The 18,740-nt window shown below is 41.4% G+C and overlaps 1 protein-coding gene across 1 annotated transcript in view; it reads right to left on the bottom strand.

Moving 5' to 3' along the window:
• map1aa (microtubule-associated protein 1Aa) overlaps window positions 1–15,066 on the bottom strand; it is a 59,265-nt gene extending 44,199 nt beyond the window's left edge. The window contains exons 1-2 of the mRNA XM_086294853.1: window positions 14,776–15,066; window positions 13,981–14,082 (exon numbers count right to left, since the gene is read on the bottom strand). Coding sequence (XP_086150979.1) covers window positions 13,981–14,082; window positions 14,776–15,031 — 358 coding nt within the window. The 5' untranslated portion in view covers window positions 15,032–15,066. The remainder of the gene's footprint in view (window positions 1–13,980; window positions 14,083–14,775) is intronic.
• Window positions 15,067–18,740: the final 3,674 nt, after the last annotated feature.

Raw genomic sequence — 18,740 nt, 5'->3', positions numbered from 1 at the left:
ATGAATTCATTTGTGACATTTTCAGTATATAATGGTGCCCCGTGAATGTATACAGCCACGTATTATTTCATAAAGTTTAAAATGTTGATTGCTACATCTTCAAAAGAGCAACGCCTTCATATGTTTATGTAGGTCGGGCATGCTGGTCTCTGCTTACTCTGAGTGCTCTTCCAAGAGGGTGTTGCCTAAGCTCGCATTTGTTTTTCTAATGTCGGTGCAAAAAGCCTGTTAAAGCAACTCAAGTGCATCACAGCCACAGCACTGATGCAGCATCCTCTCAGATGACCGGCAGGCTCCTTTAAATGTCAGACAGCTGTTAGCCGCACGGCTCGGATGCCCGGCCTGCCGCGCCCTTCTCTCCAGACGAGCCGCCTTCCTCTGCCCTGAAATGTCTTAGCTATTCCAGCTCTCTTCTCCCTCCCTCTGACATCATCTCAGTTCTCTGACAAATGGAAACACACACACACACACACACACACACACGGCAGCTGGCCAAGGTTACATGGGTTTTCAGTGTGTGGGGGTCTATGTGTTTCTGAGATAGTTGAGTATTGCTTTTAACTCTATTCTGGGTGAAATAGTTTATTTAATATTCTGAGTGAGAACACAGTTACTAAACCTGAGCTTTCTAACATGTGTGCATGAGCATGTGGAAGTGTCACAGCCCAGGACAAGACGAAACATGTCAAATTCACTTCATTTTCAATTAATTTTCCTTTAAAGTAAACCTGTTACGCTGTTCATGATTTCTCTGTCAGATATATGCTGCTGTAGTGGTGCACGCCCACAGGAAAGACAGCCAAGTTTCAGATAGCGACATCGGCACATATACAAGTGAAGGTAATAAGGAGAGGTACAAGGTAAGGATTATTTTGAATTGTGAAACATGCAAAGCTACTCTAGTGGGATCTAAGAATAAAAATAAAACTGTCATGAACTGGCTGCGTGGAGGCAGACGAGGACCCAAACGCAAAACTCACAGAGACAAAAAGCTGAACTCAAAATCACTGCTTTATTGCAGGCTTCACAAAGAAACAGAACTAAACTGGGAATGCTAACTGAGGACCGAGTGAACACAGAAAAGCACACAGGTTCGGAGAGGAGACATTGACGACGCAACACCGAACTGAGGGAGACATGCACATAAATACACAGAGGGTTAACGAGGGAAGTGGGAGCACACGGGGAACACAGCTGACACAGATAATCATAACGAGACACGGCAGGAGTAACACAACATTGACGGGAGACTGTCAAAGTAAAACAGGAAGTACACAGAGGTGCAGACAGGAGGAGAGAGAGAGACAGGAGAGCACAGGAAACATGGAATAAAACACAAGGAGGGGAGACGAGGGCTCACAGGCACAGAGGGGCACACAGGGGGTAAAAGTCACAAGGGGGAAATCAAATAAGGAACAACTTAACAGAGCAACCCAGGAACCATGGCCTAAATAAAGAACAAAATACAAAAACACATGAAAACTAAGAATGCTGGGCCAACATGGCCCAGGATCATGACATAAACAAGGACAAGGCTTTCTTTAAATGTGCTGTGCTGAGCTTTTACATAATAAATTATTTTTAGAGCGTCCTGGAGAACAGAGAAGCATGCTGATAGTGTTAAATACCAAACAGAACCATGCTTTGTTTCATGTTTTTTCTTCCTTGATTCTGATTAATCATCCAAAATTTTACTACCTGTAATGTTGTTCTAGCATATCAATAGAAAAACAATTCAATAAAATGTAAATAAACAACCTACGTGTGTGGTTAACAACTGAAAATTGCAGTTTTAATCAAATCTGCTGTGAAACGTTGGGTCACCATCCAGTTACAGTATACACTGTTGCAGTCCAAGCACACCCATGTGCTGGTCTCCTGAGCAGAATAACGCAGATCGCCCCCAACCCCAAAACCATTCAAGAGAAGCTTGAGGAACACACCACAGAACCCAGTATTTCTACCTGAACCTGACACTCAAATTTATTTTCCTTTGAGTTTGAATGTCGCAGATCCATTGCATACGTTGTTTAATTGTCTTCATGATGTCAGAACCTGGCTATCTCAAAACTGTCTTACTTTGAATGACAGTAAAACTGAAGTTATTGTCTTTGACAGCCATATCCCTCTGAACCAACTAATCGATACCCTTGGCCCCCTTGCTAGCTACCTCTCCCACATTGTAAGAGACCTTGGGGTACTCTTGGATAGCGCCTTCAAATTAGAGAAACGAGTATCTACTGTGGTTAAATCCAGCTTCTATCAGCTATGTCAGATTTCTAAAGCTAAACCTTTTCTTTTCCCCAAGGACCTTGAAAAGCTTATTCATGAATTCATTACCACTAGACTGGACTATTGTAACTCCCTTTATTTAGGCCTCCCTCACTTCTCTCTCTACCGTTTGCAATTAGTACAGAACGCTGCTGCACGCCTTTTATCAGCTGCCAGAATGCATGATCATATGACTCCGGTTTTAGCTAACTTACACTGGCTTCCTGTCAAATTTCGCATTGATTTTAAAATTCTTTTACTCACTTATAAAATCGTAAACAATATGGCGCCTAGCTATTTAACAGAACTTCTCCATTTGTATAATCCTAAAAAAGCACTAAGATCTTCGAACCAGATGCTCTTAATGCAACCTAAGTCTAGGCTGAAAACCAGAGGTGATCGTGCCTTTGCTATTGCAGCTCCTGAACTGTGGAACAATCTCTCTACTGCCATTCGCTCTTCTGAGTCGATTCAGGCTTTTAAATCTCATTTAAAGACTCTTTTTACTCCGACTTAAGTTAGTTTGACTATCATTTGGTTGGCTTCTAAGTTTGTCTTGTCTTGTGTTGCTGTTTGGTAAATTTATCTTATTTTATTTATTTCCTAATTTGTGAAGCACTTTGAATGACACTGTTTTTTAAAAAATGTGGTATATAAATACATTTTGATTTGATTTGATTTGAAAGTCTCTCAGACGTCTTCACATGGTAAAATGTGCTACACTGAAGTACAGAGGTGCTTTGTTATCTTTTTAGAAATCTTCTAGATTAAATATTATTATTCACTCTTGACATAAAAAATTAGGACCACAGTAATATTATTCCAATACTAAGAATATGAAGGCTCGACAGATTTATTATTGCCTGTGCTGACTGTGCTCCTGTCTGACAGCAGAATTACACAAAAACTATGACGCTGAAATCCATGAAACCTGGAGGAGAGGTGGAACACGAGGAAAGGAGGAAGCCATTAAACTTTGGTTCTGTTCCAGATATCTTTGGTTAAAATGATGAGCCAGGGCACTGGCCATGGTCCAGAACTGCACTCTCTAAGTGCCCTTCTCTGTATCCCTGCTGCATATAAAAGAAAAGATTTTCCACAAAACAAGCAACATTAAAAGCTTCTGAAAGTCTGACTGCACACAGCAGGGCGACTGGACCGGATTCCAGTACACTACATGGAGTGTTTGTACCTTATTAACTTGTAGCCCAGAGTATATTCACCCTCCAACCCGACAACATCACCAGATCAATAGACTCTCTTCTTTCATCGTGCAGCTCCCATCAGCCGTCATTTAGTTAAAGACAAAGCTTCATAGTCGGCTAATTTCTAATATTCCTAATACATAAAGCTGTTTGCAAAAGCTTTTAAGGAAAAACAGCTTAACTGACATCCTCCAAGCTTGTGTGTCAGTATGTGGGTGTGTGCTGTCGACAGGGACCAGGAGACCCTCTGTGCTGCTTCAGAGAAGCAGAGGAACAGATCAATGACGGCGGCTGAATTATTAATCTGCTTGCACTCAACCCTGTCTATCGTGCAGAGAGATTTTTAGGTTGTGTCATAAAAATGTTAAACTCACAGTGATGCAGTTTAAACATCACAGAATCAGCTTCCTGCTCATTGGTGGAGTCTACACGCATTGCTTTTCAAAGCACGTCCGTCTGTGATTTGTTGCGTATTCGGGCCTCCTCAGACAGAAACAGATGAGTGTTTGTGCAGAGAGAAGCCCTGCTGTTGGTCCAGCATCGTTATCACAATCAAACGTTTTAAAGATTATAGAAGAGAAAAAAAGCTGGTTATTAAAACAGCATTACTGTGTGTGTGTGTGTGTGTGTGTGTGTGTGTGTGTGTGTGTGTGTGTGTGTGTGTGTGTGTGTGTGTGTGTGTGTGTGTGCAGCAGCATCACTCATCTGTGCCTGTCAGCTTCAACCTGCTGTTTTGTCCGTCACAGTCTGTAAACACCCACTCAGACCCCGAGTGTGGGTTTGTGTACAGCAGGGTGGCACGTTTGACATGGACGCTGAGTTCATTCACAGGCCAGTGCAAAGAGTCTCACGCTTTATAAATTCCCACATGAACACGTTTTAGCTTCCAGGGAGTTTTTCTGAGTCGTGTTAAGCTTTTATTAAGTGAGAAATCTCCTTCATGCAGGTCTGCATTACCAGCTGAGAAGGCCTGTAACTGCACCATATTATCAGCACTGTTAGTGAGTTAGAGATAAAACTGCCTGCTCGCTTCTTCCACATGCTTTCTGCGCAGGAACAAGAGTCTGGCACATACCGGTGGGTGTGTGGACATTCATTGTTTTGCTGGGAGCCTTTTGATATTGTCCCACTTTTATAAAGAAACCAATCAGAGAGCAGATTCGAGTCACCTGTTTGCCAAAAGTTGAAAAGAATACATACAGCTTGTCAACATGGCAACAAAATGTATCATAAAAGTAGCGAATTTTCGAATTACCTTTGCAACTTTTTCCTCTTCATTCCTTAACATATTCATCTGTACATTAATCTGCACCAAAACAAACAAAGGTTTAACCACCGGAACAAAAGGAAAGCCAACAACTATCTATATTTCTCATATTTAAAGGCAAACACGAAATAAAACTAAAAACTGCACAGTTTACAACAAGTCCCCAGGTGTTCTTCTACAACGAGCTGCGGCACAGGCTTCCAGTCGTCTGTTGAGACCTCATTTTCCAGATCTACATTTCATGGATTTGGATTAGATTGTGAACTCTCTGATGAACAGCACATAAACATGATGGCAATACTCTAGCAGGAGTTTGTGGAGGTCTAGTGAGTCTATGTGTATCCCGGTTTTTATCAGTTTGGATCATAAAAATCTTAAATGGTTTCAGGGGCATTGGAAGCAGACTCTCTCTCTCTGGGATACAGATGGTTTCTCCATCATGAGCAAATAAGTATTTGGACTGCTGAATTTAATTTCAACCACTTACAAAGTAATAAGCAGTCTGTTATTTCAATATTAGGTTTGTTACTGGTCTCGAAGCAGCTGGGAGCACAGTCACCAAGAAACACATTATGTCATCATAGTTTGAAATCCTGCAGTGTCCACAGAGCACCGCTGCTCAGGAATGACCATGTGACCAAGTTTGCCAATGACCACCTGAGCGAGTCCAATGAGGCTTGGGAGATGCGGTTAGATGCCACTCGAGTTTTAAATCCAAGAACACCATCCCTACGCTTTGAAGATGTTGTTCTGCCAAGGTTACAGAGCAACTGCCTTTCATTTTAGGAAGGAAGGTTAGAAAAACCTGTGATGAGAACCTCGCTTCACGCATTGAAAATGCGTTGTGGGTGGGTCTTCCAGTGGGACAATAACCCAAATCATACGGCCAAGGCAACAAAGAAGCAGCCCAGCCACTGTTTGGACTCTAATCCCACACAGCAGCTCAAAAGACAGCTTAAGCTTTGTGCATCCAAGTGATTACTTAGAACCCTTAAGGGTTTAAACAAAATCTGCAAACAGGACAATCCCTGTGTGTTTGATGTTTGAGATGTGTCACAGATGTGGCCACTAACTCGTACCCCACCAAGTATTAAATCAGGTGATTCAAGGTGATCGAATACTTGTTTCTGTCATCTGCCTGCTTTCCTGAGTGTTGGAGTGCTTGTCTGTTCTTTACATCACTTCCACTTTCCCATGCTGTCAGACTCAGCCATCTCTGAACCAATCAGCCTCCACTCTGCGAGCTTTAAATCTCAGTGCACGGTGGTCATTCTACCTTTCAAACCATCAGTCATGTATCGCACTTCATCCCCATCTCCGCCTCACCCTGGTCACTCAGCGCTCCATCCAACACCAGTCTTTAGACTCAGGGGCAGTGCTTTCAACACATCTATTGGCAACCAAAAATATCAAAAATAATAACAAGTGGATTTGGTTTGTGGTGGTCTTTGCCCAAATACGGTACAGGTGACCCTTAGGTGAAAGAAAGAAAAATGGAAAAAAATAAGTTTCTGTTTATGTCTCAGTGTTTAGCGGAGTTACTGTAACACAGGCTTTATTAACTAAGACGTTAAAAATGTTTACATTGTATTTGGGATAAACTGATGGAATTCAGCTGACTGAAAGAGTAATTAATCTAATTCATTATTACTTAATAGAATAGAATAGAATAGAATAGAATAGAATAATCCTTTAATTGTCCCACAAGGGGAAATTTGGTTGTAATTTGTAACTTCTTGTCTTTGGTTGGAATTTGATTATTTGTGAAAGCTGCACTGGTGCGATCATCTTTGCCATAAATGTGAATTACTGCCCAGTGATGTTTGGATCATGGATTTATGGAACGTACTGGCATAAGTATGGATTCATGGTTGTAAAACCTCTGATACACAGTGTGTGTGTTGATGTTTGTGTGTATAGACCCAGAGATTACGTTCACTAAATGTTACTGCATTTCCCCTGAGAGTCACCGCCATCAGTCAGAAGCACAGCTTCACCCAGTCTTTATTAATTGCACCATGTGGGCGACAGCTGCATTCATGGACACCATTACTGGCACTTCCTTCATCATCTTCCTCCTCTCTTGAGATGAAATGCGATCGTTCACTGTCCGTGTGCCTCACGGGTCAATCAGTAATCACCACTGAGCAGGGCAGACGCTGGGGAATGAGACACTAATGCATACACACTGATGGATGTTCTGATTACCTGCGTCATATCCATTACATCATGATGGAAGAGCCTCAGCAGTGTGTCAATACTGCAGAGACAACTGGGAATCTGCATCTTTGTTGAGCTTCAGAATAAAAGAAGGTGTCGATTTTTAGGTAATGCTCTTTTGTAAAGACTAGTGTTAATTAACTCTGTCAGTATGTTTAAATTCAATTTGATGTTATTTAGACACTATTAGATGATATAATGGTTTAAGTAACAGCCATTTCATACATTAGATAGTTTGTAGTAGTTCTCACTGTTAATAGTTTACAGAGGGATGTTACACTGGAATAACAGCTGTTACATTTACACAGTGTTAGAGCAACGGCTGCAACCTACAGCCTCTAAAATCACAATTAAATGATGTCTGTAAACACATCGGTCCAGGTGTTATCACACTGAGACAATAATGGCTGTCAGTCCTGTCGCTGCTTATATTACTGCTCTCTGCTAAGACTACAGATCACACTACTGATGTAAATTCCCTCATTTTAAAACACCATGGTGCCTCTTCAAACTCTGATCTCTTATATTTCTTAATCTAAAGAGTGAATGCATTTAAAGCATGAACTGCACACCTAGCCACCAAACGTTTGGTAAAGTACGAGTACTGTAACGTTTTGCAGAGCTCTGATGAAGCATCACACCACATCTGGCATATATAGTTCCATTTTATAGAATACATTGTTAAAATTATAAGCTATATATTCCAGTCATCCATTTATCGGACATCACTGATAAATCAGTGGTGAAATTCTCCTCGGCCTCCTTGTTTTGCTCAGCGTACAGTCTTGTGGTGCTGGATGTGGGGTGAGACCCTCCATGCATGGTCAGGAGCTTCCATGTTGATGTCAGTGGCTTCGATCTCCTCATTTGTTCCAGCCAATTATCCCAGTGGGGAATCTGATCACCAGTGTAGGTGTATTCTTCCCATTCAGCTGACTCCTCAGGACTTGCCTGACCCTCTGCAGGTACTTGGTGGTTGCAGCTTTCCCAGCGGCCTCTTCATGGTTTTCCAATGAATGTTGTCTGCAACGTTGCCTTCCGGTAGTTCGATCCCCTCAGTTCTGACTACCTTCCCTCTCTTTGTTACCATCCGACTACACTTCTCCAGCCCGAACGACATTCCAATGTCATTGCTGTATACAGCTATAGCCTGGTAGTGTGGATCAGTGAATCTATGTCTCGTTCACTCTTGGCATACAGCTTGATGTCATCCATGTACAGGAGGTGGCTGACAACTGCTCCATTCCATAGTCGGTGTCCGTAGCCAGTCTTGTTAATGATCTCACTGAGGGGGTTCAGGCCTATGCAGAACAGCAGTGGGGACAGAGCATCTCTTTGGTAGATCCTGTACTTGATAGTGACTTGTACTATGGGCTTGAAGTTGGCCTCCAGTGTTGTCCGCCACATCCCCATTGAGTTCCTGATGAAGGCTCTCAGGGTCCTGTTGATCTTATATAGTTCTAGACATTCCAAGATCCAGGTGTGGGGCATTGAGTCATAGGCCTTCTTGTAGTCAATCCAGGCAGAGCACAGGTTGGTCAGCCGAGTCTTGCAGTCTCAGCTGACTGCTCGGTCTGCCAGTAACTGGTGTTTTGCGCCTCTGGTATTATTGCCCATCCCTTTCTGTGCCCCATTCATGTACTGACCCATGTACCTGTTCATCTTAGCCGCTATGATGCCTGACAGGAGCGTTCATGTGGAACTGAGGTAGGTTATTGGCCGGTAGTTGGAGGGGACCGGTCCCTTCTTGGGGCTGTCAGTTCTGTCATTGCTTATATTACTATATCAGTCCCTTCACTCTGGGTATCTCTTATCTACTAGCATTTGCAGTTTATTGTTACTGCCAGACGCTTGTGTTCTTCAGCCAGTAGGCGTGAACCATGTCGGGGCCTGGTGCTGTCCAACTCTTCATACTGGAGACCCTTTCGTGGATCCTTTCTGTCTGCCACTCTGATGGTTACAGAAACATCTGTGCCTGGAAGTGCCGAGGTCAACATGGGAGACGTCCCCGAGGGTGGTGGAGAATGAGCAAGCTAAGATCCTGTGGGACTTCCAGATACAGACGGACAAAATGGTGATGGCTAACCAACCAGACATAGTGGTGGTAGACAAGCAGAAGAAGACGGCCGTAGTGATCGATGTAGTGGTTCCCAATGACAGCAACATCAGGAAGAAGGAGCACCAATATTAGAAAAAATGCTGGTTTCAGGCAAATGTCAACACAGTGGCAAAGATGTCGGAGAATCATAGGCCTCATCTTGTATGAAGTTTCTGGTGATCCATCAAAAAACTGATTGATGAGACATTTAGGCTGTAAGAGTGAATGTGAGCATGGTTGTCTGCCTCTCTGTGTTAGCTATGCAAAAGACTGAGAACCTGTCCAGGTCCTCTCGGCCTGTGACAGCTGGTACAGGCTTCCCCCCTGAACTGGATAAGTGCTTAAGAAAATGGATGGATGGACAAAGCTGCAGACAACAGGTTAATGATGCCATAAAGCCATGCTGCTGTATGACTAAATATGAATCCAAGAAATAATAGACATGAACATCTGAAAATATCTCTCAAAACATTCATATAAACCAATCAGAGAAGTCCAGCCTCTTTCTCTTATAGATTTTCCTTTGTGTTTTCAGTGTGTGAGCCTTTCAGCCATGATGACTGTGCACTCCTCCTCCACCAGCTGCACATTAGTATTCAAGGCACAGATGAGGAGGAGCTGGAGTATGACGGGTTGGAAAGCCAATCCTGCAAACACCTTGTGGGTGGTGTGAGCGATTTTCCTGAAAGGTAAATACAAATCAGAGACACAATCAGGGAATTTGGGGAAAAGCCACTGGAGGACAGCTCGGAAAGACAGACCTTCGATTTCTAGCCTCGACCTTTTGAAAACACACACTTTTTCTTGTTTTTTCTTTTTCTTGGGTCTGATCGATTTCCCAATGTGACCTTTGCATACCAGCAAGCAGCACAGTTCATCCTCAAGCAGCTGAACTGTGAGCTGAGCTTTCCCAGAGGTTTGGCAAGATGAAGAAACAAAAACATAAAACAACACATTTCCTCTCAGAGCTCGAAGGGAAAAGGAACAACACGCATCTGTTTAATGGCCACTATAACCAGACAGTATCTGCAACAAAGTTTCAGTACCTTCTCCCTCCTCTCGATGCAAAGCTTGATTAGTGCCTGGGCTGACTTATTTTGAAGTAAACCGCTGATGTCAGTGTACCCAGTGTAGCTGAAGAAATCAAAAAAGCACCTTGCCTTAAATGTCAAATTTGAAAACATAAAAAATAAATAAAAAACATACATTAGCGCACAGCTATAAATACTCATTAGAGCGTAACGTGTGTATCAACAAATCAATTCCCAATCCATCAAAGTAACCTCATTAAGAGAAGCTATATATTATAATTTAAGACAATCCCAACCTGAGGGGTTATTTCATGTCCCTGGCTTGTGAATTTGAATCTGGGTGCTAAGATATGCAGGTAAGCGTACAGGCTGCTTCTAATAATGCCCACACGTGAGTGTTTCTCTGGATATCGGTCAATGCCAAATCCATTCCAGGTCAAATTTGTAAAGGTTTCCAGTCGGCTCGACAGCCTTTGTATTATAACTGAAATTATATAAAAATCTATTTGGATTTACTGATAAATATCAAAACTACATAATACCAAGGACTGTGTCTTAATATGTTAGGCTGTTTGAAGGCTGTGCTACTGCTGTCAGCGGTTCAGTGAATGCTGCTATACAGGCTAAATGTCTCTCTAGCGCACATAAAGGTCTTTTTACTCATTTTGTTTTCCTCACATTGGCCCAATAACAAAAAACTCTGGATTTAAAAATCTCTCTGTGTTCTTGAGAAAACACAAGACAACCGACATCTCTTAAACTGAAGCATGTTCCCGTAATTTCCTGCTTCCACTGAGACACTGAGCATCGGGCACAGAGGGTAAGCCTACCCTTAGGTTGAATTAACCACAGAACACACAAGCAGAAGTGGAATTATCAGAACACCACCTGTGATACAATAATTGAAAGTGGAAGCGAGTGGATTCTGTAATGTGCTTTAATGCAGTTTTCTGAAGGACTGAATGCATGGATAAGCTCTTAGACCATATTCAGTTACCTTATGGGCAACATCTGACAGACACATATTATTTTACAGGCTGTAGACAAATTCAGCAAATACTGAAACACAATCCTGTGTGTGTGTGTGTGTGTGTGTGTGTGTGTGTGTGTGTGTGTGTACGTAGGGACATAAAAGATGCGTCTAGTAGTGCGTCTTTACTTCTTTGTTACACTTCCTCTTTATCAGCTGTTTAGCTCTCTGTGTTATGCTAGTGTGCCCTCTGACTGCGTGTGAGTGCTGATGTTGTCCTTATTGTTCACTTTGCCTGTGTAAAAGGATATGAATAGTTTCCTCCTACGGTCATATTTGAAGAGGTAGCACATACTTTGTACTTTATACCAGGTAACAAGTAAAATACACATATTGCTTTTGGCTAGATGCTAATATTAGCATGCTAACATGGTCATGATTCTGATGCTAATGTTTAGCAGGTCTACAGTTTACGCTTTTCTCCATTTTTATGTGTTGGCTTTGCAGCTGATGGGGTGGGGATGTGATTTGTTCTGCTACATTTTGACAGCTCTACAGAAAATACTCTGGAAATGAACCAGAATCTGCTTCTCACTGTGGCACAAGAGGATAATCAAAAGATCATCAAAGTCAGAACCTTGAATGTCTTAAATTTTAGGTCAGGCTGACAACTAAACTGAGCTGAGCTCTTTTATCTGCTTGAGGTTAACTGACATGTTGGTTGTTGATGCATGACAAGTGACGGCATCATCAAACACGTTCAGATTCCTCCTATGGGAGGCATGAGTGAAAGTGACATGGCAGTCTAGTTCTAATTGTTGACTTTTGAGGCTAAACTAACAGAAATAAAGCTCAAACATGTGTAGAAAATATGGCACTTTAGTAGATACAGATTTAATAATTTAATATAGCTGAAATAAGACTGCTCCCAGGAGTGGCAAGGTTATCGCTCCTTGCCAGCAAGAGAAAAATTCTCCTCCTCAGGCTGGATGGCAGATGAAGCTCCGCTGCAGCTCTTGCTGCGATCTTTCTAGACTTCAGTAAAATATGTCCGTACAAGAAAATACATAAAAACAAGCAATGAGACAAAGCAGTGTGTCGACTAACAGAGAGGAGAACAGGTTTAGAAGAAGGAAATCAAAGAAAGGTTGTAAATCTGAAAAAGTATCTCAGCCACACTCTTCCTTCCTGTTGGTGTGTGTTCCAACCTTCCAACACAGAAAAATCCTGGTTGGGAATTTATGCATCTTGCGTGACTTATAACAGTGACACAGTGAAATAATGTGAAGTCATGCAGACCTGGGTTAGTAGAGAAAAGCATTAAGTAACCTGCAGCCTGCTGGGAGGCACAGCATTTGGAAGACATGTCCATTTACCAGTGAAATGTGTCATAGAGCTCGGGCCATATGACTAAAATTCAGCCAAATTTGTGTATGCGTGCTGTAGTAGTAAATGTACATATTTCCACTCTTCACATAAGACTACCATCCAATACACTGTGTGGGAGGATCCATGTTTAAAATCCACGCTGAACACTGAGTTCCATTTATTTAGCCAACACACCTTCTCCTCCAAACAGCTCATCTGACCCTGCTAGGCTTGAGTGAAAGCTGAGTGTGGGTAGGATACATTTCTTTGTGAATGCAAAGCAGCGAATCCTAGCAAGAGTCACATTCATCACCTATGGCACGTCCTGATCTTCGATCACCCCAGCAGGGGGTAAAACCTCTCGGATTCAGCCAAGTGTGACATGCAGTCTGCACGTGAGACCATCATCAATAAGAGCTATGTTGTCATCAGCTCCTAGGATATATCCCAATGGATCAGTAAAGAAATCAAAGAGATGAGAGCATGCTCTTAGCATTGCATCACAAACTTATGTTTTTATGTAGAGTTTATAATGTAGCCATAAAAGATGCGGAGCTGGAAAGACTTCAAGGTTCCACAGATTTCATTTCACGAACACGTCATCTATACATCTTAATCTGTCAACTTGAATTCAATGCAGTTTACCCTTGTGCAATATGGGTTTATTCATGGGCCAAAAGAGCAGATGATATCATGGTTGACGACATTGTTATTTAGAAAAAAATTATTTTGGTGTCTGCAGAGTCCTGTTCTCACTTTTGTCTGATAACACACGAACAGCCAGGTTCTTCTCTGCTAATTCGACACAGAGATCATTCAAAAGAACCAAAGTCTGTGAGTCATTCATCATAAGCACCCAGCAAAAACGGGCTTTAATGGTTTTGTATCACTGAGACAGGTCTCAGGGTTCCAGTCAACAGAAGCATGCAAACTGATAACCCGATGAACTCTCTTAGAGCTCAGCTGGAGACAAAACTCATTTTTACAATGTTTTGGTTTTAAATATGTTGGCTGATATCCTTTATGTATAGAAATATAGTTGCACATACTTTAGAGATATAGTAAAGGGGAAAATGATGGACTGCTTGTTTACTGTAAACAGACTGGTTCTTATTATAGTGTTTTTCTACACGAACGCTCAGTTTTCACCCATGACTCACACACTCATGTTGGTCCCTTATACCTAACATTCACACTCCATTGAGCACATCGGAGAAACCCGAGGTTCAGCATCTTGCCCGAGGACACTCGAGCAGCCAGGGACTGAACCACCAACCTTCCAAATAGCAGATGACCTGCTCTAGCTGACATCCCAGTATCTCTTTGCATGACAGGTACAGGCGAGTGAAGCTCTTATTGCGATTACACTGTTCAGAAAGTCCATGCAAAGTTCACCTGAAGCCCGGCACATCCCAAACAGCAGCAAGTATAGACTCGGTACGTGCTGGTGAAAGCATGCCACACTCTGTCCGTGTCACACTTTCACCTTTAAAATCCAAAAAATCCCTCTTGCTGTCAACTTTATTGAAGATAACAATGAACACACTGACCTTTGACCTGCGAGGAAAACTGTGCAGTGTGCCTGGCTTCAAACAGCTGCAGCTCTTTATCCAGGTCAAAAACAGCCAGCTCAACGCTCCAGGAGCGTAAACCTGTTTTTGGAACACACAGCAGCAATAATGCTCAGAATCAAGAGTTCAGTATGCCCTCACAACAATTTACTACATTTCTCTGACAGTGAGAAAAGTTTTGCTTGTTTGTTTGTTTTTCTAAATTTATGGAAGACCAAAACTGCCATAAACAAACAATTAAAAACAAACAAACAAAGCTATTCATTGTTCTTATGAGGAGAAGAAGAAGTAGCAGTATTAATGAAAGAATAAGTAAAATTAATTACTGCACACATTTCCCTCTAATATTGTATTTGGTACATTTTATTTATTGCTGCATTAACATTTGAAAACTACAACATTAACATGCTGCTTATGTGCACTCTTCAATAATAAAATAGCTGGATTAATAAAAAAGTGAAAGGTGCCATTCTGTGCATTTGTTACAAAGAATATTTTAGCAATAACTGGATTTGTAGTTATGGAAGTTTTACCTAAGTTTGCACTGCAGTGCTTTTAGATTGAGGGGAATTATTAAAAGTTAATGCACTCTTATGCAGCTAATTAAAATTTGAAGCTCTTTCCGGGACTGCGTCTGGATTTTTAACCAATAAATATCGGACTTCTTGTTTTTATGAGTTCATTAAAGAAACTAAGTGGGAACAGATACTATGTAAACACCAAGCCGTTTCATCGCCCCGCTCCGCTGTCACCGACCACTTGAGTTTGCCTTACCCTGTGTGATCTGTCTCCTGGCAGCTTCGAGATGATGGCTGCAGGAAATCTCTCCAATCACGATCAATATGCGATAGTTTCTATGCTGGAACGCAGCTCCAGGGTGATGCTGTCCGCGGTGCTGAACAGACTCGTCTGGTTCTGTTTGCTCCACAGAGGCAGGGGCTGAGATAGAGATTTCCATGGTAACAGTGCCACTAATGGACGCTGAGCCCTTTTCCATCTCCATGACAACTGCATCCAGAGCGAGCACCATGACAGTGCAAGATGGGGTGGGAGGAGTGACGGGCGTGGCTCAGAAGAAGCTAAACACTTGATTGGATTCCAGGTGATGTTGCTATTTGATGTTGCAGCATGCCATTGGACAGAAAGAAGAGAGGGATATGAGAATTGATGTTGATCATATTTCCTATATGAGGCAGCTGAAGCTTAAAAAAAGATTTTACAGTATCAAAGTGTCAGTTGCTTTTCCACAGAGTTCTTGAAAAGAGAGATTTATCATCTTCAAATGTGTGAAAATATTCATAAAACTGTTGATGTTTGATTAAACAAAATAATTGTTTTCAAACCAAAGATTTTGGTGTGTATTGAGTCCAATCAATGGCACTTACAATAGCCCTCATAGTGTTTTTGTATTAACTTTTTAGACAAAGGTGTCTGGGACTAAAAAGTTTGTGGCAAACAAAGCGTCTATTTATATCTGTGTGACTGTGAGCACCAGGCAGTGTGCCTCTGATTACTGAACTGACGTGTCTGTGTTCAGATTGTGAATAGAACAATGCTTCATCTGTGCACAGAATAACAATGACAACAAAGGCTCACAGTCACCACAGAAAACTGTTATTTTAGGCTTCATTTGAATGATGAAGCAGTACTAAAGTTGCAAGTTGTCCTTATACATGACAACAAATCTGCAGAAAAGTATTAGCATTGCTGAGGCGTGCATTTGCTCCTATTCTACAACTTGTTAACAAATCATTGAAGAGATGCAATAAATTGCAGTAAAGTGAGATTTTCATCAATACCCAAAGGTTGATTCTGTTCATCAGGACGTTTTCAGTGGGAGAAACGTTTCGTCATCATCCAGGTGACTTCGTCAGTGTCAGCTGACTGCATTTTCCAATCTTATAAATAGGAAATTTGCACATGACTGAAACCAGCACCACTGAGGGAACAGTGGGCTGGAAGAACATCAGTTTCTTCATCATTAATATGCAAATTGTCATGGCCATTGATCAGTGCTTGGTGATCAATGGCCATGAGTCCCATCCACAGAGAGTTGGGGAATGGCTGCAATCGTCAGATGGTGACAGATGCACCCTTAGGCCCCCTCCTCCATTCAAAGATGGTCTTTCCCTTTTCACGTAAAGTAAGTGATGAAATGTTTCTCCCAGTGACAACGTCCAGATGAACAGAATCAACTTTTTGGGATTACCTGATTGAGCATGCATCAAGACATTTTTGTCTATAGTGTGGGTCTTTACAATTCCTCTATAATATCATATATATGAACTCCACTGTTGTCAGTTCAACTTTTATGTTTACAGAAAATGATTATATTGTCCACTAAGAGTAAACTCTTGGCAACTGTGGGGAGGAAAAACTTTCTTAAAACAGGAAGAGACTTCTGGCAGAACCAGGCTGGTGAATACGTTTTTGAGGTCTGCTGGAAAACCCTCAAATATGGCTGAATTAAAACAATTCTGCGAAGAAGAGCAGTCCAAAGTTCCTCCATAGCAATGTGAAAACTGCCAAGTTGTTGCCACAACCAGGTATTAAATTTAGGAGGCAGTTGCTTTTTAACATACAGGCCCCTGTGGGTTTAGATGCCTGTTTCCCTGGATAAATGAAACCATCATTTAAAAACTGCTTTTTGTATTGAAAAATGTATTTGATGATTTGAAACACATAAGGGTGACAAATATACAAAAAACTAAGAAATCAGAAAAGGAGGTTTTTGTTTGTGTCTTTCTTGTAAGCTTACTTTCACACTTCATGTCAGGTTAACTGATGTGATTACACGTGGGCGTACCTGATAGATGGATGGATGGATAACAGAATTATTAAATGTCAATAACAGATTTTTTTATGTAAAATTATGAAGTTTAGGTGGAACATTGGGAATAAATGCAAGCGGTCAAACAGGTGGAAAACCCAACATCCAATGAAAACAAAACTAGATCTACACAGGATGTGATTGGGTGGGAACAACTGAGCTGAGACAGAAAATAAGGAGAGGAGGGAAAGGAAATAAAAAAAAAAAAGCATGTTAGAAAACAACTAGTAAAGGAAGTCACCAAGATACAGACCATCGATGGCAACAAGAAGACTGCAGAAAAGTACAAACACAACAGAATACAACAAATATATTGAAAGCTTCAACATAAAGACACAGAATGAGTCTTCTGGACACTCCAGCTTTTCTCCTGCTGCCTTTTGTTTGCATATATACCAACAACTATTGACACATGAATGGATGTGAAAATGATGTGAACCTGTTTCAGATAACGCCTAAAGGGAAGGCTGCAGGATGAATGTGTGCCCTTCACTGCAGATATGAGTACACTGTGGGCAGACATGCAGGTTTTATGTCTTAACACCTGCGAGTTTACAAGAGCCTGTATTTGTTTTGTCATTTCTGTTAGACAATGTGATTGAAGAACTCTTTGCTTCACAAACAAGTTTTAATGAAAGGTAACGTTGGCATACACACAGGGGATGAATGCACACAGCTCACATTAAAACAAAGTCATCTAATGTCTAACAAATCACAGCCAGGCTGCCCAAGAATGCACAGATCCTTCAGTCCACTGTCTGCTTTTTTCCCTTCCTTCTGATTCTTATTGCTGATGTTTTTGGTATTTGAAGGTGTTTTCTGACATCATTTCTATAGTTTGAAAAAATCAGTCTTTCTAATATTGCAGAGGATGCATGGATTTGCAACTTGACACCCCCACCCCACCCCACCACCTCCTCCATAAAACCAAAACTGAATCAATGCAAACAGTCAGTACCAGCCAGATTTCTCTTGTGACTTTTATTCCTACACATACACATCTTTGTAAGTTTTGCATTCCTGACAGAAGATCCAGAGTAACAGATGTTCTCATCTGTTTGTCTCTTAAAAGCTTTTATAATTGTGGTTTTTATTGGACCCTTAATACTTTATAAAGCTTTTTATTTTTAAATTGAAGCACATGACTGTGACTGGAGGCTCTTACTTCTCCTGCTCCAGTGATTGCTCATTGTTGGCTTTAATTTGTCTCCTCACAGAGTAATTTACTCTTAGGGAAGATGTGTGTTACCAGGAGTGAGTCAGCAGTCCAGGTCAAACACTCCAGCGTATCTGCTGGCCTCTGCTGGGAGAAAAAAGAGCTACAAGAGCAGTTTTTTGCCCCCCAGTACACTTCCTGTTTGCGGACCAATAACAAAAATAATTTCACTGAAAAAACAAAATACTAATGAATGGAGCACTGTTAAGTAGAAGGGGATGCAGAGCCTTAAGCTTCCAGTCTGGATTCAGGAGACAGAAACATCTCTACTTTCAAGGTTAGGGCTGGATCAGGTGTTAGTTATGCTGAAATAGGCCCAGGCTGCTGGGGGCTTCCCATGATGATGACGCTATGTGTTTTTACACCACTCTGCATTTAATCATTAGTTCTCATTAATCTCTGAGTCTCTCTCCCCTGAACACCAACAGCAGGGGGCTTTACCTTACAATGCAAGAAATGCCTTGAGGTGACTGTTGTGGTGATTCGGAGCTGTATAAATAACATGGAACACAATTTAACTGATTTTAATTGAATTATGTGTTTGTTTATTTTTACAATTTCTGCAACTTTTCAGCTTTTTCAGCTACTTTTTGCATACAGCTTCAGCTTTAAGCATCCACACTGCATTTTCGCAGGAAATGCAAATTTTTCTAGTTGAATTATGTGTTTGTTTATTTTCTGTAATACATTTAT

Source organism: Aulonocara sp. 'chitande type north' Nkhata Bay, linkage group LG1, assembly GCF_057382095.1.
Source record: "Aulonocara sp. 'chitande type north' Nkhata Bay isolate Kocher_YH1m ecotype deep benthic linkage group LG1, A_spYH_male_GT1.1, whole genome shotgun sequence".
Lineage (NCBI taxonomy): Eukaryota > Metazoa > Chordata > Actinopteri > Cichliformes > Cichlidae > Aulonocara > Aulonocara sp. 'chitande type north' Nkhata Bay.
Note: the sequence above shows the minus strand (reverse complement) of the source record. Positions and strands in the feature narration are given on the sequence as shown.